The sequence below is a fragment of the Diadema antillarum genome, unplaced genomic scaffold, assembly GCF_040938485.1.
Source record: "Diadema antillarum isolate AM-2024a unplaced genomic scaffold, OU_Dant_1.0 scf00000027, whole genome shotgun sequence".
Lineage (NCBI taxonomy): Eukaryota > Metazoa > Echinodermata > Echinoidea > Diadematoida > Diadematidae > Diadema > Diadema antillarum.
This window is the reverse complement of record NW_027270916.1, coordinates 1,265,257-1,287,962: the sequence shown is the minus strand read 5'-3', so window position 1 is coordinate 1,287,962 and position 22,706 is coordinate 1,265,257. Positions and strand designations below refer to the sequence as shown.

The 22,706-nt window shown below is 36.0% G+C and overlaps 1 protein-coding gene across 1 annotated transcript in view; it reads right to left on the bottom strand.

Moving 5' to 3' along the window:
* LOC139734834 (quinone oxidoreductase-like) overlaps window positions 1-13,241 on the bottom strand; it is a 29,351-nt gene extending 16,110 nt beyond the window's left edge. Inside the window, exons 1-3 of the mRNA XM_071645623.1 lie at window positions 13,152-13,241; window positions 4,153-4,302; window positions 319-479 (exon numbers count right to left, since the gene is read on the bottom strand). Coding sequence (XP_071501724.1) covers window positions 319-479; window positions 4,153-4,302; window positions 13,152-13,241 — 401 coding nt within the window. The remainder of the gene's footprint in view (window positions 1-318; window positions 480-4,152; window positions 4,303-13,151) is intronic.
* Window positions 13,242-22,706: the final 9,465 nt, after the last annotated feature.

The window sequence follows — 22,706 nt, the reverse complement described above, 5'->3', positions numbered from 1 at the left end:
CTGAACATCCGCGATCCGACATGCAAATACGCATTATTAGGTGTGTTTTTTTTTTCTTGAGGATCAATGTTTATTTTCTTCAAACAGTAAAATCAATCCCTACTGCAATGTGCTCTTAGATCTGATTTTTGATAATTTATGTTGATGTTTGATAATTCTAATTTTCCATATCTCAGAAGAAAATTGGCATTTCATGAATTCCGTTCTTACAATATCTTTAATAGTACCACAAGCATTAATTTGGCACCAAACGTTTTCAAATAGATATGATTCGTCTTCCCAAAGCGTACATGGATACGGGGATCCACTTTAACCCACCTCGTCAATGCTCTTAACGCACTGAAATAAGGAATTGGTAGAAGGGCACCCTCTTCGAAAGTCAGATCCTCATGAAGTTTGTAGACTCGGTCTGCATCTGCTAGGCAATACTGAGCGTACGTTCCCGTTATCGGTTGGCACACATAAACACGGTCTCCAGGCTAGTAAGAGGGAAAAGCACATCATAATTTCAAGTGACTTGGTAGGAAAATAGCTTGGAGTGGTATATGGCAGCAGAAAAAAGAACTACAACATTCTGTTCCTCTCTGTGCAAGCTCCTAATATCAATTTTTTTAAGAATCACTTTGGTAGGGATGGGAGAAGCGAAGTGCAACCCTGATGTATTCCGGTTGGAGAAACGATGTATGCAACCATCTCCCCCATGTTTTGGAATCGAATGGAATGTACAGAATAATGTGCAAAGTGATAACGAAAACAATATTTTCAAGCAGAACGAATTGAAATTAAAATTAGCCAGGTTCTTTTCGCCCGATCTCTTCTTGGTCGCACATTAGCGTACACCAGATTGTGTCATTATTCCTTACCAATGGGGTAGATTTACAACCACATATCACAGACTTAGCATTAGATTTTATTCATCACAAGTGCACGTTGACTTTATTAAGAATGTGAAATAAGTAAAAGATTTCAGCATGAAACGAGATATGGAGTAAAATAATATAGATTACGTTACCGAGTATTTGCTAATCGTTAATCTTGTCTAAGTGCCCTGAATGTATCAACTGGGTTTTGAAAATAAAAGTCATTCTTGCTCTCGGAATATTCTCGGAATATTGGTGTTATCCACAGAGTAAAATTTCACCTCCCAATTACTCCGCTACTTATGCTGTATTCCTCTCAGATATCACCCTATTTACATTACGGTTTGTTGGCTTGGGGCAACGCTCATCAAAATCTCTCAAACAGGTTGCTGCTTCCGCAAAACAAAAGCACTCCGTGTCATTTTCAACTCTAAAATCTCACGCAGATCCATTGATTTTTAGAATAAATTGCTAAAGATAAAAGATTTATATCAACCTATAGCCTGCTCCGTGCATTTGAATGCCCCTACCGCATGCCTTTCCTCTCTCCCTTTTTTTTTTCTTTTCTCCTTTCTCAACACCCGTCCCGATTTTCGTTGTATTGCTACCTTTGTAGTGTTCTGTTTGTACTTCGGTGTATTTTAGTTCATGTACTTGTCTTGCATCTTGCTTGTTTGTGCTGTTAGTCTCGTCTCTACCGGGTTTTTCCGTTTCATTTAGTGTATCACCCCTATGAAACAATACAGATTTATGTATGTACTCATGTTTAAGTTGGTTAATTGTCCAAGCAACATTAATTGGATTTGGTGACCATGAATATCTTCTTTTTTTTTTCGTAAGTATATTGTATATTGCAACGGGGGGGGGGGGCACAATTTATAAGCTTTGCTTTTCAGTGAGTCCCCCCCCCCCCCATCTGCCTAATATGCCCCAATATAGGTTTTTCGGCCCAATTTCATAAGATTTGCATTTGATTTAACGATAAGATCATTCAAGTTCAATTAAATTTGAATGATCAATGAGATCAGCATTCAAAAAGGTAACTAGTCCATTCTGTTTAATTTAAGCAGCACGCGATTCCACGAGTTTCTCAAGCTTACGTGTAAAAGGGCGTTCAAAACACGCATGTATTACACATTTAAATTCGCATCAGCACTGCCGTGAAGAACGCTAGGAATTCAAATTCACGATAAGGCAAACATTTCCAACATATATGGGCAGTGTTTGTCATTGTTGCTTATGTTAGAATGGAGTTAGAATGGTTTACATCATTCCTGACTGACAGAACTCAATGTGTATTTTATGATGGAGCACTGAGCAGTTTTCTCAAGGTTAAATCAGGTGTACCACAAGGATCAATACTTGGACCGCTTCTGTTTTTTTTTTTTCATATGAATGACTTGTGCAACATTGATTATAATCAATTTAAAGTATCCTTATACACAGATGATAGTATTACGGCCATTTTTGTGGAAGGGAAAATGCAAGTGCTGTTCAAATTACATTACAGAATAATTCCAAATTATTCCAAATTTTGGTCAAATTTTAATCCTCTGTACAAAACTTGAATTTTTAACAGGAACCAATGATGTGTAATGAGTGTGTGCTTACCAATTGCTTACAATGACTCTGAACAATAAACATGAAACCCACCTGTTCAGAGCTTTGCTGACTAGGCCTCTGGTCTCTTGCTCCAAGGCACATGAATGCTTTATCATTAATTCATGATAGATTGCCCTGGGCACTGCTATTTTTAATTCATGGTAAAGGGTAAAATGCATGCACATTGTAAGCACATGTTTCCATGTTCTTGCATACACTACATTTCCGTATGAATTAAGACTAGCTGTGAAAGGGAATTCCTCATGAATAAATTATAAAGCATTCTATCCCTGTCCATTGTCCAGAACCATTGTCTGGGTATTAATCACACACTCTCGTACACAGCAATTGACCCCTGTGCAAAGTGAAAGTTTTGTACAGAGGGTTGAAAATAGAGCAAAATCTGAACCTTGACTTAAAAATTAATCTTGAATTTGATGAAACTAAGTTATGTTTCATTATCAAATTACCTCCAACAAAATAGTTCACTTTTCAGTTATTGCTCATGTCAATGTCAGTGTTATCTAATCATTTGTTTTTAAGGAACAAAGTGGGAAATGTTTTTTGTAACACCCAGTACTAGCATATAGCCCGTATAACTCAACTTTCGTACACATACATGTACATTTTATTGATACACAACTTTAGCGGCTGCTAGAGCAGAGTGTACATGAATATTTCGAATAGGGATAGAATTAGTGGGTAAAACATTTGACAATCAGCAAGACTAAGATCACTGGCGATACTCTTGAATGAAAGGGGTCTATACAGCTGAGCTGATTGTGACAACTTATGGTACGGACAAGGGCAAGGTAGGAATGTAATCAAGAATGTAAATATGGATGTGGACATCTAACAAATTCTAAGATGTAGCCATTCCCTAAATGTTGCATTCATAATGTTATGGGATAGATTAAAAGTGGAATACGACAGGTTAACAGGAAGGAAATACGTAAAATACTATTGAAATTAATTGATTACATGGAACTTTAAAATGAAAATGAAGTATGTAATCCAATATAACAGCAAAAAACAGGCGCGTAAAATTGAATACTCAAAGAATTAAAATGAACTATGACAGTAGAGTTGTAACGAAAATCGCTTGAATTGAACGTTTGATTAATTCGAATGCAAATCTTATGAAATTGGTTGGAAAAGCTTTATTATCATCCCTGCAGTCACCCTATCTTTAATGTGGCAGAACATATAGGACATTATGGCTATTTTTGTTCAAATACGAATACAATGTATTATGGGAGCATTATTGAAATACATGATTATCGTAACATACGGCCGAAATGTCATCTTCTCAATCATCATTTGCCAAAGAGCTTTGATAGAAGAACTAAAATGGTCACATTTGCAACGGAAATAATAGATGTTATGTTCAGACATGAGGTCGTACACTACGCTGTTTGGAATACATTTGAAACACTTTGTCGACATGACACCTGACAGCGTATATTTATGTTGACAAAAAAAAAGAGAGATACAGACTGCAACATCCCCCCCCCCCCCATAGTCGGCAAAGACCGAGTGACAATAAACAATTCCTGAGCTTGCACTATTCGCTCGCAATGATGAATATCTGCTAACTTTCGTTGTCATAAAACCATACACATGCACTCTTGGATCGCTTTTTCGTAGAAATTTGGAATATCCTGTCAGAGGAAACGTTTTAAAATACTACCTTGACATTGATGACTCCATCGCCAACCTCGTCGACGACACCTGCCCCGTCCATTCCAAGGATGAATGGCGTCATGAATCCACGCCATCCCTTCGCTCTGATACGAATCTCTAACTCGTTGACACCAGCTGCCTTAAGGCGGACCAGGACCTGAACGGTAATCAGACACACAATCACAACTGTCAAACATTTTGTTGGCAAAACATTTGTAGTTCCGGGTGCTGCAGAGTCCCTGACGTTTTGGCTTGGGGTGGGGAGGCATAGTACCCAATGCATGTGAAAAGTAAAATCGGGGGATGCATCACAATAGTTGCTTGTCCATGTAATTGACTATATGTTTTTGTGGTCTTTCGTATAATTCGCCAGTCAAATTGATACAGCGATCGTTCAATTTCGGGGGTCTTGGCCATACTATCTTGTCGTTCAAATTCATTTTCGATCAGTCAAATTTGTATTCATGTCAATCAAATCTAAAATGTTATCATGTAAATTCATAGAAAGTAATCCAACTATGCGCAAAGCGGTCATTCAATTTCTCGCGAGACGGGAATGTGATTGCGCAGTGCAGCTATTCCAACATTCAAATTCGCTTCGGAGCAATATATTTAACACTTCGAGCAATCAAATTAGCACGATAGTATTCTGGTCTCAGCTTATAATCATTAGACATTCGTGTGTCTTCATCCATTAACTTATTGTCCCCGCTGGAAAGAACACAGTGTTCCACAGAGTGTTCACATAGTCGGCTACATGATGAGGATGATTTCACACTGTGGTGTGGTTTTTCAGAGAGTTGTCATATAGTAATGTTCTGTTTCACACTGTAAATTGATGATTCACAGTATGTTCACAATGTTGAAACACTCAAATTCAACAATATGACGAGATTTCACACTGTGTTTCACATTCTGTTTCACACTGTGAGACACTGTGTTCTTTCCAGGAGACCTGTCCATGTCTTTTTTATTTTTATTTGTATTTTTGCATGGGTACATGAATCAATTTTACAAACTTCATGAAATCCCTTTCTATCATTTTCATTGTTACTCACAGTTACAAGAAATGCTCATTTCCATTGATTTGAATACTTAGTACATCATGTTGTGATATGTGTTCTTCCTATAATATGCATTACATATAGACCGTATGTCTTCTTGGGAAAAGTACATATTTCTATAGATTTTCCTCTTTTTTTTTCTTTTTTTTTTACTTGGGGAACGATTGCTAAGCACACTAAGATCATTATTGATTTTCTTTTTATTTCCGAAACGGTACAATCATATACAAAATCAATAGTGATGAACAAGACATACTTGAAACATGAATCAAGGGTAAAACAAAACACAATGAAAACAAATAGACAAGTGACAATGATAGTAATATTTTATGTAAAGATGGATAGCCCATTTCAGATCTATCTATATGATAAATCTGTTCTTTCATGGGGTCCGAGATTTATAAATGTATATGATAACTGCATGTCTTTAATTCATACAAACATCATTTACCATATTAATTATCACAAAACAATCCCTCAAAACAACCCCTTTTCCCTCCAGGGTGTTCGTCCGAGGCCTCTGATGATACGGGGTAATACACACACACACACACACACACACACACACACACACAGACATTCATAAATTCATTTTGAATAATTCTACTATGTTCATCATACAAATGCAGTTAACAGTTCAAAATCCACATTAAAAAATACGTTTTTTATTTGTTAGTTTTGTTCGCTGCTGAACTGTCTAACAGACAAAGGCAGATCATCATATAATTTGCTGCCACGATAAAAAAAAAATGTATGTTTACAATTTTGCGAATTAGGTTTCGGTAAAATTAATTTCTCACGTTGTCTTTAAGAGTAACCGATTTCTTTGTAAATAAATATATCATGTAAATTAGTAGGTGCCATTTCATTTGTACATCATCGAGTAAACATGCCATGTGCTGCGATTTTCTACAGTTTTCCAACTGAATTATCATGAATGTTCACTTATTGATTTATGTTCATATTACTTTATTTTTAGTATTATCCTGTGCGATCTGGTCTGCAGTTTCTGTAACGTTTCTACATTGGCTTTGGCTGCTGAGTGCCAGATCATATAATCACCATAATAAAAAATTATACAGTAGTATCATAGTTGACACGTTGACGAATCCCCTCACTCTGCTCAAACGCCTTGATAACCTATTTACACAATATGTAAGTTCCATTTTAACTACGGAGTGAATCAATGATGATGCGTAGATATTTGAAGCTTCCAACTTGAGATATATGATATACTCTCAGGTTCAGTATACCATGTTTTTGAGCAGTTTATTTTTGATTTATTATGATTCATCCACATGTTTGATTTCTGTAATTCTTCATAAAGTACATTTTCGATCATTTTGGGATCTCTATTCGAGAAGTATATGACAGTGTCGTCTGCATAATTCTTTTTGAACATTAAAACAGTTTAAATACAACAAAAATGTATCGGACAAGTATAGATATGTGTTACCCCATGAATTACTGGTAATTCTGATGATAGCTTACCGTTAACTGTACGTCTTCTGTATATCTATCTTTTAGGTGTGATGGGTTAGGCATTGAATTTTATAAATGTTTTTGGAGGGATATAAAAGATTTATTGGTTGAGAGTTTAAATGAAGCTTATGTTAAAGGTGAGTTATCTGAAAGTCAAAAGCAAGGGGTTCTTACACTTATATATAAAAAGGGAGATAAACGAATTTTAGATAATTGGAGACCGATATCATTATTAAACACAGACTATAAGATAATTGCTCGAGTTATGTCTCAGCGATTGCAAAGAGTTATTCATAAAATAGTTTCATGTGATCAGACTGGTTATATAAAAGGGCGTTCAGCTGTAGATAATTTGAGATTGATTCAAGATATTATTGATTATTGTCATGTATTAAAAAAGGAAGGTATACTTATTTTTTTGGATTTTCAAAAAGCGTTTGATTGTGTGAGTCATGTTTCTTTTGCAGGTTTTAAAAAGATTGAATTTTAAGGAATCATTTAGTAAATGGATAAATGTTTTATATACGGATGTAATGGCAAAGGTTATTAATAATGGATGGGTTACAAATGTATTCAAGATTACAAGGGGTATTAGACAGGGTTGCCCCCTATCAGCGTTATTATTTGTTTTAGTAGTTGAAGTAATGGCAACACGTATACGCTCTAACATGAATGTACACGGCATTAGCATACCGGTTTGTAACGATCCGTCCAGTGATGTTTATGATATACGTGTTTCACAGTTAGCTGATGATGCTACTTTAATTGTTGACTCGGTAGAGTCAGGTAATATTGCAATGCAAGAGGTATTAGTGTTTGGTGAACATGCTGGGTTACAGTTGAATTTTCAAAAAACAAAAATATTACCATTGAATATTGATATCAATGAAGTAAATTGTTTTAAAAGTTTAGAATGGACAGAAGAGCCGGTTACACATCTTGGTGTTGTTTTGTGTCAGTCAGAAAATGAATTTAATTGTTTAAATTGGTTAGTTAAAATTGAGAAAATTTAGCGAATAATAAGAATGTGGAGGATGAGAAATTTAACTTATTATGGGAAAGTAGTTATTATTAAATCTTTACTTGTACTCAGTTAATTTATCTTTCAACTTGTTATAAAATTCCTCAGAAATAAGTAAAAGAGTTGAATAAGATATTATTTTCATTTTTGTGGAATTCTAAAAGAGAAAAGGTTAAAAGAGCGGTTGTAATGAATTGTGTTTTACAAGGTGGTTTAGGAATGATTGATTTAGATGCAAAAATGAAGTCACTTAGGCTTTCTTGGTTGCCGAAATTATTAGATGCTAGTGATAACTCTTGGAAATATATATGTAAATTTTGGTTATATAAGATTAGAGGGTTTTATCTATGTTTACATCATAATAATTGTTCAGCTGCAGATATGGTGTTATTGTGTAAAAGATATAAATTACCGTTATTTTATTTTGATCTTCTTTCTACATGGGCAAAAATGCATTATACAAATATATTGCAGGTAAATGATATATCAAATGAAATTATTTGGAATAATACGAACATCAAGTATATGAATGAAATTTTATTTAATAAAGATTGGGTTGAAAAAGGTATTATTCATGTTAAACAGTTGATAAGAAATGAATCATGGAAAAATCATGAACAAAATTGAAATAATGAATTTGAATTCTTTATTAAAGGGATCGTATAGTTTTGGTTGAGACTTAACTTCAGGTTTTCACAGGTTTTTATCATTTTCTTGTGAGATAGTGAGAAACCTCTTATGAAATATGAAAGAGCATGCAATTCCAAGAGGGATTCAATATTTATTTGAATTTGATGAAAATTTGTTTTGAAATGGCCGAGATATAAAAAACAGAGCGATCCTAATAAAGTGTGGGAACCACATTTTATTACGATCGTTTTGTTTTACTTTGTTTTTTGGATGTTTCAGCTATTCCAAACCCGTTGTTATCAAATAAACTTTGAATTCCTCTTAAAATGGTATGCTCTGTACTATTTCATAAGTGTTTTCTTGGTATCTCACTAAAAAGTTAAAGCCCAATTTTCATCTCCACCAATACTGTACCATCCCTTTAATATCGTTTCAATATGTAAGAATTAAAAAAGCATTGCCACAGGTGTGGTTTGATTATTTGTGTAAAAGGCAATGTACCCGAGATGTTTCGTTTAATAAAGAATTGTTTCAGATAAATACTGGGGATATAATTGAATTGATAGTTTTAAAAACAAAACAGTTTTATTTGTTGTTGCTGGATGAAAAGAAATCTGAGTTAAGTGTGATATATTTTTGGACAAAAACATTGCATATACCTCCAGAATTGATTGGAAAGTGTTGTTTGATTTCAAGTTTGGAAAGTTATTCAATAATAAGGTGAAGCAATACAGTTTTAAGTTATTACATAGAATATTACCATTTAAAGAAAATTCAGTAAAATGAAAAATTACGTTTGATATGATTTGTAAGAAATGCAGCGAAGCTGAATCTATTTGGCATGTTATGTTATATTGCCCAGATACAAAGTTATATTGGGGAAAAATATCAAATTTTACATGCGCTTATTTTCATATTGATATCACTGTTAATGAGCGAATGATATTAACAGGATTTAATGTAAGAGATAAATCTTTGATGTTGTTGAATTTGATATTAGTTTTTGCCCAATATACGATTTTTCGTTTGTATGTACTTATCAATTATACAACAAAAGCAACGAATGTTTACGCACTATTGACAGATTTTAGAACGGAGCTCATTTTGAATTAGAAATTTTTGGTTAAAAAAAAAAAGCTACTTGATTTCACGAAAAGGCACCTTTATGAATTAGAGCAGAAGTTGAATCATAAAGATTATATTTGATTACCTGTGGATGCACAAATTAATATGCTGAGGTAATGTTACATTCAGGGAATATTTTGGATATAATTTATTTGAAGTATACTTTCACCAGAGGAATCGAAATTTATGTGATGATATGATTTTGACAATTAATTGTTCGCACACTTATTTTCTATGTTCGTACATCCTGCTCTCTATATGTCTTTGTGAATTTTTTTAGATATTTGAAATGAAATAACGTCCCTCGAAGGAGGATTAAGAAAAAAAAAATCTTTTAGATAGCTATGAAACCAGTCTGAGGAATTAAGTCCTGAGGTAGAAGCAAGCTTTTCCAGTAGAATGTCAGTGTCAACAGGGCCAAAAACCTTTTGAAAATCGACCTAAAAGATCCAGTGTGCATGCCATGGTCAAGTTACATTAAAAATAAGCCAATCATCCGTTACCTTAATGATCTCAGTACTTGTTGAGTGCAATTTTCGAAATCCAGATTTATGCGGAGTGATAATATCATTGTTTAAACACAAATCGGATTAGTTGACGTTGAACGATTTTTTTCTGAAAGTTTCGAGACGCATGGTTACAAAGAAATAGGTCTATGATTATCGGGATCGGCTTTATCGCCCTTTTGAACAGTGCTTTGCTATTTTCCATCTCTTCGGAACCAGCCCCTCACAAATCCACATATCAATAATGTGCGTTATACCTTTAACTAACTCAAGTCCGCATAACTTCAAAACATACAAACTTATACCATCAATGCCTAAGACTTTTTGTTTTAAGAGACAGAAATTTCTTTAAATACATGTTTCCCTCGCTGGTGATAACACAAATGAGTTTTCAGTCTTAAAATATATAATTTAATGGGATATCTTTAAATTACGACTCAACACACACCTTTTCATTTATTACTGTTTATTTATCAAGTACATCAGAAACTTTTGCAGCGCAGAAGAATATGTCTATAGGTTTTGGCTTTATAAACTTATATATTATTATCATTATATTATATCTTGCGACTCATTTTCCTCATAGGCAATTGAGTTGGCAACATTTTAAAAATGGTTATTGAATTCCTTGGCTATATTTTTTCTGTCTCCGGTAATATGATCAATTCTGAAGAATCATTAATCCATAGAGCATGGAAAGTGCTTTCTCTTTACACTTTTGACTCTGATTGGCATATGCTTATCTACAACTTCCATTACCAGTTTTTTCCCATTGAGGCACTGCCTCATCTAAGCAACCACATTCTTCTATTTAGACCAATTTTGTGACCGAATCATATCTTTAAATGCATCTACATCAATACCAGTAGTTTTTTTCAAATCTGTTCATCTGCTTTAATTTCCATAAAAGGTAGCTTAGCGGATGATCAGTGAACCCCACGTCATGAACACCCCAAGAGATTACCTTAACAGGTTAACTACACAATTATGATCTATACATGAGAGATTGTGAATCAGGAGATATACGCATAATGCTAATGCTGCATAATGTTAAAATCAATGTCCCCCGTCAAAATCATAGGCGCTCCAAACCCTTCATTAAAAGCAAACTTATCTTCATACTGTGAAAGAGCGTTCCAGTTTGAATTCGGTCTGTACCAGTTCGCAAGAAGTAGAGGCGTGCAGTTTGCAACATCAGTTAATTAATAGCAGTATAGCCTCCACCTGTTTACAATTCAAACTTGAATGACGATATTCATATGGCACTCTCTTTTGAATGATCTCGTTATCAAATTAAACGAGAAACGCACAAAAATACCTGCAAAAAAAAACCCCTATATTATAACGTGTGTTCATTATACAGTGTCCATTGTTGTCTCTGGAGAGAAAAAAAAGTCATTTCAGTGAAAATTTGGCCTACATATTGTGTCAAATACAATGACAAGAAGATCTAGAACTTTGACTGAGCCCATTGAAAATGATGTGTGTGTGTGAGTGAGTCACTTTCTTTTCGTGCACATTATTCTTATAAGTCTCCGTGTGTGTGCCTGTTATGCTGGAGCATGCCCTGTTACAACACCTATCCTTTTATGCACAATTCCTGGTTTGACACGAGCATGGTTAGGTTAAGGGTAGCCCTATCCAACCAGTATAATGAGTACGATGGTATTGACATACACTATAGCCTATTTGACGCTGCACCCCTGCCAGTATCAGCCAGCCTGTGGATTGCAAACAAATAGTGTTTGTCTCTTTATAGTTTGTCATCAATCTTTGATTATAGAGATGTTTATATGAAAAGTTTTGAAAGGTCCTCGACCCCCCCCCCCCCAAAAAAAAAATGTTATGTTGATATGTTGAAGGTCTTCGTTGCTATCATAAGATATCATAAGCGGTCTTCTGCTGATTTGGAGAGCACACAGCTGTTTTCATAAAGGCTATGAAAATTATGTTGTGCTGGAATTAGTTGTACATTTTGGTTGTCACTTTTATTTTCTATTATTAATTATGAAAGACTTAGCCCATTGGCTAAGTCCACTTTCATAGATACTCAGTATACACAGTCTCTCAAAAACAAGAAATCTGCGTGAGGACAATTAATAACATAGCCCTAGTATAAGGTGCGGTACACTCGAAGGAATTTTCTTAAATTAATTGAAAAGTTGCGTTTCAAAAAAAAATATTACGCAACAAGGATTTAGGGGGGTTGTCTTGTGTTTGTCTCTGCTAAATACATTTCTCGTTATCCTATTTAGTGCGAGAATACCAAGAAATTTTCTCCTCTCATTATAAGCTCTTTGGAGAATACAAATGACACTATCGTGACATCTGTTGCCACTCCGTGCTTTTACAGCCATTATTTTGTCACTGCTGGTGAGCTGTGTTACAAGTTTCAGTCCTAGAAATAAAAAGTCTCTCCATTCCCATGGGAGTATGATACATTCCCTCCCCTTTGATCCTCATCAGTATACTTCATGCACAGTGGAAAGATGTACACGCAGGAGAAAAGTCAAGATTTAACCAATTAGCCATTCGCATCTTCCCCGGAAGATCATTATTATTTTTTTCTCGAATATTCCACACAAAGCATGCACCAAATCTTTGAATTTCATTTGAAGGGAGGACACTCCTCCCACACCCTCCCTTTCGTTGCCCGGAATATTAATTTTTCTAGCTTTTTTGTATTGGAAACTGTCCAAATATGCAATAGATCACTGGATTCGGATTGTGATTTGTAAAAGGGAATTTCAGTTCTTAATTTTTAAAAGTTCACTCGTGTGGGAGAGGGGGATACACTCTCCCTCTCCGCTCTACTTCAAACACGCCCAAGCACACGCGAGTCAAGCAGTGACAAATACCGATTGTTTTAAGTTTTAGCCATTAACTTTGTTCCTGGATATTATTCGGCTCAGGTGAGCTATTGCGATCGCTCTTCGTCCGTTGTGTGTCGTGCATAAACTTCTTACATTTTCATCTTCTTCTTAAGAACCCCACGACCGATTTTCACCAAACTTGGTAGATAGCATCCCTTGGGGGATAGAATCTCAATTTGCACAAATGGGCACCATGCCCCACCTGGGGCAAAATCTTCTTCTCTAGAACAAGAAGGGATAGAGCTAAGTTGCTAGGAAAGTAAGAAAACAACGAATACTTTGACATTAAACTTGATTTTCCTTACCTTTCCGGCGACGACCTTGGGGACAGGAATATCTTCTTTTATTTTCATTGTGTCCGCGTCTCCGTACTCCTCAATTATGACAGCTTTCATCGTCCGGCCGGCCATTTTCGGATTCCTTTCCTTGTGTGATTCTATCGGTCAATCACTTCTATCTCTTTTTGTTTCCCCACTAAACCTCCTTAGCTTCACTATCAAAATTGTCGATGCTAAGCAACTTACCTCCTGCAATATATGATCAACAAGTAAAGAGCGAAATAACTGAAGAGTGATGCGTGTCGTGTGAGGAACACAAGTGCCTGCAACAGTGGGTCGTTGCAATAATGACTGGCATGCTCCAAGAAATTCCTTTAAACGATTACAGCATACCAGCAAATATCACTTAACCGATACTGACATATGCAAGCATGTAATGACATTTAATGACACTACGTTGTTGTAGTACCTGAAAGCATGTTCTGCGTTTGTGATGTTTTTGAGCGCGGAGAGTGCGAGGAAACTTTTTTAAATTCATATCAAAGCCTTTATTCGAAGGTATAAAAGATATAGTTTCCAGAATAGGCAAGAGTCTTGATCGGGTATTGGCTCGTATGAGATTGCAATGTCATTCCCTATACATAAAAGTTATCATCAAGGGCGTTGGAAGCGGGGGGGGGGGGGGGGGGGTGGGGGTGGGGCGGGGACAGAGGGGGCACTTGCCCCCCCCCCCCCCCCAATAAAATTTTGGGAGGCAAAACGAGTTTTGCCCCCCCCCCCCCGCCCCCTGATACAAATAATTAATCAGTTATTTAAAGACCAAAAAAATACATATAATTATATTGTAATCAAATTATAATACACTAATGATATATACATTATTATATATGACGTATGAATAAATTTAGTGTATAGATGGTAGCCTCGCGTCCTCGGGTGTGCCCCCTGAAACATACCTTCAGTAAACCTTTCATTTTCCTCTTCTTCTATGCTTTCTAGCAATATAAGAATAATTTTCATTGCTTGAACATTGCGATCACGTTTAAGACAGATGGCAAAGTGAAAGCGGCTCGCCCGCTCTTCCCGTACTTATAGTAAAATGAATAGTTTTCATAAGTTATGATCATAGTCCTTCGCAGTGATTTTTTTTTATTCCCTTAGAAATTGAATTTCAAATGCTCTATAAACGCGACTTTTATACTTTGTTTTCACAAAAACTCCTTACCGTGGGAGGGGGGGGGGGGGGGTATCCCCTCCTACACCCTCCCCCGCTCGGTCGCTTCGCTCCCTCGCCGAGGATCTCACACCGTCACATTAATGTGCCCCCGTATGTTATAGGAATCATAGTCCTTCGCAGTGATTTTTTTCACTATGTGTAACTTCCTAGAAATTTGCTTTTTAATGCTCTATAAACGCGACTTTTGCACTCTGTTTTTACAAAAAGTCCCTACCGTGGGGGGGGGGGGGGGGGTAGCCCTCCTCCCACACCCTCGCCGAGGATCTCACTCCATCACATTAATGTGCCCCCATCGAGATTTTGCCCCCCCCCCAAAAAAAAAACAAACCAAACAAACAAACAAAACAAAACAAACAAAAAAACAAAAAAAAAACACAAACGAACAAACAAACAAACCAAAAAACAAACAAACAAACAAACGGCGCGCTTGATTATCATGGTGGCGAAATGATAATGCCTGATAATTTGGATCAGTCCGTCACGGGAACTTGAAGATACACGAGTTGTTGGAGGTTTTGCAAAGGGTATACAAATAGCCATATGATTTCTTTCCTCATTTAGCAATATTAGTTGGTCAATTGAGAGCAATTCTGACACGCGCATTTACAGTGAGATTCAAACATATTTGAAGAAGCCAGAAAAGTAACACTGTATGTACAAGTATTGGTTGTTACATATAAAGCTGGCATCACTGGAGGGGTAACGCCAATGAAGGGAAACAAGTGAATTGACATGGCGTATATAAACTAATGATAAGGCCTAGGAAGCGGGATTTCACATGGACTGGTACTAAACAAGAATAACACTTTACGAACATGCACGGTACGGTACAAAATACACCCTGTCCCTTCCGTTAAGCGAGTTTTAATAGTACACTGAATATCGAAAGAAAACTAGAAATATCACTTAAGGTGATTAATACCCCCGCCCCGTGACGACAGTCTTACCCAAGGAATGATCTTTCCTTGATCTTCTGCCATTTAAATGCCGTTACCATGGCAACGCAGCTTCCAACACGTCCGAAAAATATGTCTTGCACATCTTCCCACCAAGACTATTGTGTGTGCCACATTTCATAAGCTTTTGTCAAAAACTGAGGAAGTAATTCAATCCACAAGATCTTTCCTTGATCTTCCACCATTAATATGCCGTTACCATGGCAACGCAGCTTCCGACACGTCCAAAAAATATGTCTTGCACATCTTCCCACCAAGACCAATGTGTGTGCCACATTTCATGAGCTTCAGTCGAATACAGAGGAAGTAGTTCAATCCGCAAGATCTTTCCTTGATCTTCTGCCATTTATATGCCGTTACCATGGCAACGCAGCTTCCGACACGTCCGAAAAATATGTCTTCCACATCTTCCCACCAAGATCAAGGTGTGTGCCACATTTCATAAGCTTTGGTCAAAAAACTGAGGAAGTAGTTAAATCCGCAAGATCTTTCCTTGATCTTCTGCCATTAATATGCCGTTACCATGGCAACGTACTTTCGGGTACTGTCAAAAAATGCGTCTTGCACATCTACAACCAAAGGCACACATCTGTACCAAGTTTCATGGAAATTGGGCAAAAACTGAGGAAGTAGTTTGCAACACAAAATTTTCCATCATTTTGGCTCATAATATGTGAGCTGTTACCATGGCAACATACTTTTTGTCACTGTCAAGAAATGTGTCATGCTGACCTATATCCTAAGACAAACATTCAATATGAATTCCATGAGAATTGGAAGAACACTGATGAAGCAGTTTTGCCATGAAGCATTTTGCCCTATATTTTACCAATAACATGCCGTTACCATGGCAACGCACTTTTTGCCACTGCGGAAATATGTGTCTTGCACATTAACATATTCAGATGAACATCTGTACCTAATTTCATAAAAATTGATCAAAAACTGTGGGAGGAGTTCGCGACGCAAGATTTGTACCCATTTTTGCCCATAATATGCCGTTACCATGGCAACGTACTTTTGGGTACTGTCAAAAAATACGTCTTGCACATCTACAACCCAAGGCACACATCTGTGCCAAGTTTTATGGGAATCGGTTGAAAACTGAGGAAGTAGTTCGCGACGCAAGATTTGCAACGGACCGACCGCCCGACCGCCCGACCGACCGCCCGACCGACCGCCCGACCGACCGCCCGACCGCCCGACCGCCCGACCGCCCGACCGTCCGCTGATTCCTATATACCCCCTTCAAACTTCGTTTGGCGGGGGTATAATAATTCTTCTTATTTTGCTCTATTACACTGATATCGTTTGATGTGAGATTGTACATAAAGCTTACATAAGCCATGAAAATCGAGAATGAAATGACATTTCTGAAGCTGAACAATTGGACTGAAAAGGTCGAAAAGAAACGTGGAAAGTTACTAGTGTTTTGAGCAGGTTAAACGAGATCATGTGGAATGAAATCCTCTGTGACATTGAGGTATCTAAACAGGTCTTGACGTACATGTAATTGATGATGTCATTTTCAAGTTGGTAGTGGTGCAGATAGAGCCTTCATTATCATATGCCTACTTAAGTAAAGATATAAAAGATACGGGTACATGTATTGCCTGCTGTTTATGCGCTTACATGTTAAGGGTACATAAAAACCCGTGTTCAGTTATATCCATTTGTAACTAGTACAACTGTAATGGCGTACCTGCTTGATAATTTTTACATGCAACTTGCAGCAATTTGCTTGAACTCAGCTTAAAGGAGACGCAAAGTATATCAAATTGCACGAGATAATGACAGAATTGTTATTACCTGGAAACAAAGATTGGTATTAATAATTATCTTATGTACCATGTATTGACATTTTATAACAGTACACGATGTTGACTGCTCAATGTTTTACATACCTTCCGTCCTTCCTCCATTTTGTTTAATTTCATGTATTGTCCCAGTTGTATTTTTTTCTTCTGCCTAATATACTTACAAACAGTGCCTCCTATAGTCTGCATTTAGTCACAAAGTTAAAGGGAACCCAAACCCAAAGAGCAGTGTGGATTGAGTGAAAGCAGCAACATTAGTAGAACACATCAGTGAAAGTTTGAGGAAAATCGGACAATCGATGCAAAAGTTATGAACTTTTAAAGTTCTGGTGTTGGAACTGTTGGATGAGGAGACTACTAGAGGTTATGACGTATATGTGAACAACAACATAAAGAAAATATTATAAAGAAAATTCCACAAAAATCAAATTTCTAGCAATATGAAAGAGCACTTGACGAACATAGATGGTCCGACATAGATTGCATGGAGGAGACAGATGGAAATAGTTTTGACCCTGTGCGGACCCACATTCATGTCCTTTTTTCATGCTTGGCTCAGGTTATCAACCTCACTTACCTGATTTCGTTACGTAAGAAGATTTCTGTACAACGCAATTGTACATAGTCAACCCGCAGGAAAAAAAATACAAACCTATCGATTACGTAAGAGCAGTGACTCACTGCGCTCGTGCGTTCAATAGCATTAGCGTATCGTTATCATTTTATAGACATAATTTTCATAAGAATGAGAGTAGTTGTACGCATTCCAAATGCCACGTTAACTGGCTGCGGCATTGTCCACTTCAAATGCAGAATACGTATTGCAGAAGTCTGTAGGTGAGAGTTCATGACTTACCCTATAGATGTCATCCTTGTAGCGTCCTTCATGATGGAAATTGGGTGAGGAACGCCAGCACTATGGTCACATGTGTTGCTCCTTTTGTTCTTATTTTTGTTTCATCACGAGTTTGCACCATTGGTTTGGCAGTCTTGGGCTGCTCGAAGTTTACTAGATTTGGTTCTTAAGATGTCGAGATGTTGGCAAGTCTCGCTAGTCACTCAATCTCTGGATTTTAATTTTGTTTTGATTTCTACTTTATAAGTGAGATTCAATGAAATACTCTAATGTTAACTATATACAAGTTAGGCACCTTGATAGGTGGTAATACTCTTGACAATTTATAAGACGATTTGTGTTTATTTGGCTCAAACAGAATCATTGACTCAGTTTTATCGAGGCTCTAGGGACTCTCCAATTCAGCTGTTTTGATATTATGAAACAAGCTCCCTTATTTTGATTAGGAAGTGTTGTTGTATAATTGTAATTTGGTCTGATTCGACTTCTTAAAGCATGATAAAAAGTTGTTGCAAAATCATATTTATTCCAGTCAAAAGCTTGTTGACACAAGTTGTTCTATTCAAATATCCGTATTGCCAAACAGACTCATTTATGTGATGCGCTTATCCCACAGCGTGATTTCTTTAGATAATTTCAATGGGCTTAATGTCCAAAGGTACCACTTCATTTTTATTTTTCGATGAGATCGAACAATAATCCTCATATTATGCCGCAATGATACGGCTTATTCTAGTATGCATAATCTCAGCCCTGAATGCAATAACTTTCTGAGTTTGAAGCACACGAAAATTTTGTTGTTCTTTTTCTTGTTGTTTTCTCACGGATGCGAATATTGTACTCATTTTATACACCTTGCACCTATAGTTTCATACTAAATTGTCCAAACCCTGATTTTGATTTTGTCTGTCACGGTGCAAAGTTAATTCGCATCATTGCTCTGTCCATAATGATTACAGGATGATTTTGTAATCCTTTTGCTTAAATAGACCAACTTTATTTTTTAGAGCCTATCATAGATATTATGTCATTTACAGACATTTCGAATATTCTTGTGTGTTGTGTTTGAAAAACTGAGCGAAACTGGTATTACAATCATTATGAAGCAATTGCCCTATTGCTGTTGTTGCTTTTGCTAGCTGTGAGCTAGTATACTATTGTAATACAATGTTCTATAGGATGAGGATGGGGGGGGGGGGTAGCCTGACATAGTTTCTGTGGTGGAAACAGATGGAAATAACTTAGGCTCTACGCGGGAACCATGTTCATGCCTTCTTCTGTTATTTTTCCATTCATTGTACATTGTTTGCTTAGGGTATCAACCCTGCTTGCCTGATTTCTACGCGGGAACCATGTTCATGCCTTCTTCTGTTATTTTTCCATTCATTGTATAATACATTGTTTGTTCAGGGTTCCAACCCTGCTTGGCTGATTTCTTTATGTAAAAAGATTTCGGTTTAACCCAATTTATATAGGCAACTGAGAGAATTTGTTTTGATTACGTAAGAGCAATGACACACTGCACTTGTACGTGCAGTGGCAATAGCGTACCATTATCATTATCCTGTAGTCGTGATTTTTATAAGAATGTGAATAGTTGACCGCATTTAAAACGTTATCCAACCAGACTGCATTTTCCCCATTATACATTTAACGCATAATAATGCATGCCGAAGTCTGTATAGACAAGGGTTTGACTTACCCCAGCATCCCAGTATAAAGTCCTTCATGATGGAAATTTTGGCGAGGATCTCAAGTCACCGTGGTCACATGCAATGTTCCTTTTAATTTTTTTTTTTTTTGTTTCACCATGATTTCGTGCCATTGAGTTGAGGGGTCTCAGGCTACCCGAAGCTCACTAAAACCTGGTTTTTATCACGTTGTCAAGTCTCGCCATGGTGTCAGTCAACCTCACTCTGAATTTTATTTTGTTCTGTTTTGTTTTGATAGATAAACCTTTGCGGTATTTTGATGCCCCCAATCTCAGTATAAAGATCCATAATATTTGTTTTGCATAGGATTTTTCCCTTCAATATTGCATCAAACTTTGTCAGTTTTCACAAGAATAATATAACATCCCTTTTATAATCTGATACTGTGTAATAATGTATATCTCATTCATATCGTTAAAAAAAAGTATGATTAATCTTACGCTTCTTATTGATTGCAGCATGATTTATGTCTGCATTTTCTTTAAGTCGCTCTTTTTAGTGCTGCTATATTTTCATCGTTCACTTCGGTCATTCTTGATTATCTTATATTTCCTCACATACTTTTCGCCAAGACAAAACGTAGGGAGCTTCTACCGTTTTTTTTCCCTCTGTTCATATGCCCTGTACTGATTCTGCTGAATTCCGTTTGCAGACCTTGTCATTTAGTGTGTACGCTTTCTACTTGTGTTGTTTATCTTGTTCTTCTGTGTTCTTTGATTGTGTCGCTTGAACTCTATGTTAATATGTTTTTGCCTACACGCTGTACTATCCCCGAACTCGATATTGTTTGTGATTCATTTACGTTCACACATATTATTCTTTTGCAACCTTGCCAGTTGACATGCCTTCATATACTTTATGTTCTGCGTTATGGCTAATCGACTTAACGCAGCATTTGACTCCCTTGATGACGATGAACTCTTTGATTTGTTTAGACGCTCGCCTACAGAATCAACAAGTCAATTCAATTCACGTTCTTCTGCACTTTATGAAAACCTCGTTGCCAATAATGTTAATTTTTTTTTCTAATGATTTGTTTGATGATTTTGACTTTGAACATGATTCCACTTTAATCTCCTCCAAATATGTTACGGTTGATCAATTTAAAGATTTTGTGAAAGATTTTTCAGAAAGTATATTTTCTATAGTACATTTGAATATTAGGAGTATGAATAAGCATTTTGATGAATTACAGGTATTGTTAGATAATCAAAATAAACAACAAATATCTGTAATAGGTTTAACTGAAACATGGTTATCATCTGATATCAATTTACCGTATGCATTGAATGGTTATGATTTGATTGTAAACAATAGAGTGAATAGGACCGGCGGCGGGGTTGCGATTTATTTATCCAATGACCTTGAGTTTGATACTTGTGATGATTTGAATATAATGAATGATATAATAGAGTCTTTGTTTGTTGAAATTTCCATCCCTCAAAGTAAAAATATTATAGTTGGTGTTGTTTATAGACCCCCAAACTCCAGTTCTAAAGATTTTTTAGATAGTATGACGAATTTATTAAAAAGCCCTCGTTTTGTTAATAAATGTATTTATATAATGGGTGATTTTAATATTGATTTGATTAAGAGTGATGATAATACGTCACAAGAATTTCTTGAATTATTTTTGTCATCCTCTTTTTTGCCATTAATTTCCGAACCTACACGTGTTACAAATCATTCTGCCACCCTCCTTGATAATATTTTCACTAATTCTTTACAAGTTTTGAATTCTTCTATAATTTTATCCGATATGACCGATCACTTTCCAATTATAACATGCTGTGACCTTAAACATTCGGTTAATAAGTCTTATTTTCCTTTATTTAAACGTAGAGCCACACCAGAAAATTTAGCTAGTCTTGACGCTTGTTTAGACAGGGTTGATTGGTCAAGTGTTTGTGATACTGATGATGTTAATGTATCATTTGATAATTTTATGGAGATAATCAATAAGCATTTAGATGATTATATTCCTAAACTAAAAGATAAGTCAGTAAATTATAAAACAACACCTAAACTTCCATGGATTTCGAAATCTCTCCTCCGTTCAATTAACAGAAAAAATAGGTTGTATTATAAATTTAAAATGAAAAAAACTGAGGAGTCAAAAAATAAATATACATCATATAAGAATATTTTGATTAAGGTCATACGATCTGAAAAGCGGAAATATTATACCATTCAGATAGAAAAATATAAACATGATGTGAAGAATACATGGAAGATATTAAAGCAGGCCATGAATATATCAAAAAAGAAATTGAATATTACAAAAATAATATTTGATAATAAAGTTGTAGAAGATCCTGGTAATATAGCAAATATTTTTAATTCTTATTTTTCAATGATTGGAGAGAATCTGGCAAAAGAAGTACCGCAGTCCGATACGCATTTTGCAAAATTTTTAGGTCAATCCAATCCCAGTTCTATTTTCTTAGCTCCAACTACGAAATATGAAATAATAGACATTGTTACTGCAATGAATGATAAACGAAGTGCCGGTTATGATGATATAAGTAATTTTATTATAAAGGGAATTATATATTCTATTGCTGACCCACTTTCTCATATTTTCAATAAATCCATATTACATGGTGTTTTTCCTGATTGTATGAAAATTGCTAAGGTGTGTCCTTTATTTAAAAAAGGAGACAGTTTTGATATAAGTAATTATAGACCTATTTCTCTACTTTCATCCCTATCTAAGGTTTTGGAAAAATTGATATTTACAAGAACGATTAAATTTCTCAATTATTATAATGTTTTTACGAATTCTCAATTTGGGTTTCGTCAGAAACACAGCACCATTCATGCTCTTTTGAAGTTTATTGATAACGCCGCACATACTATAGATGACCATTCTCATCTTGTTGGTATCTTCCTGGACTTCTCCAAGGCCTTCGACACAATTAATCACGAAATTTTACTTCATAAATTGTCTCATTATGGTATACGAGGGAAGGCCTTGGAGTGGTTCAGGAGTTACCTGCAAAAC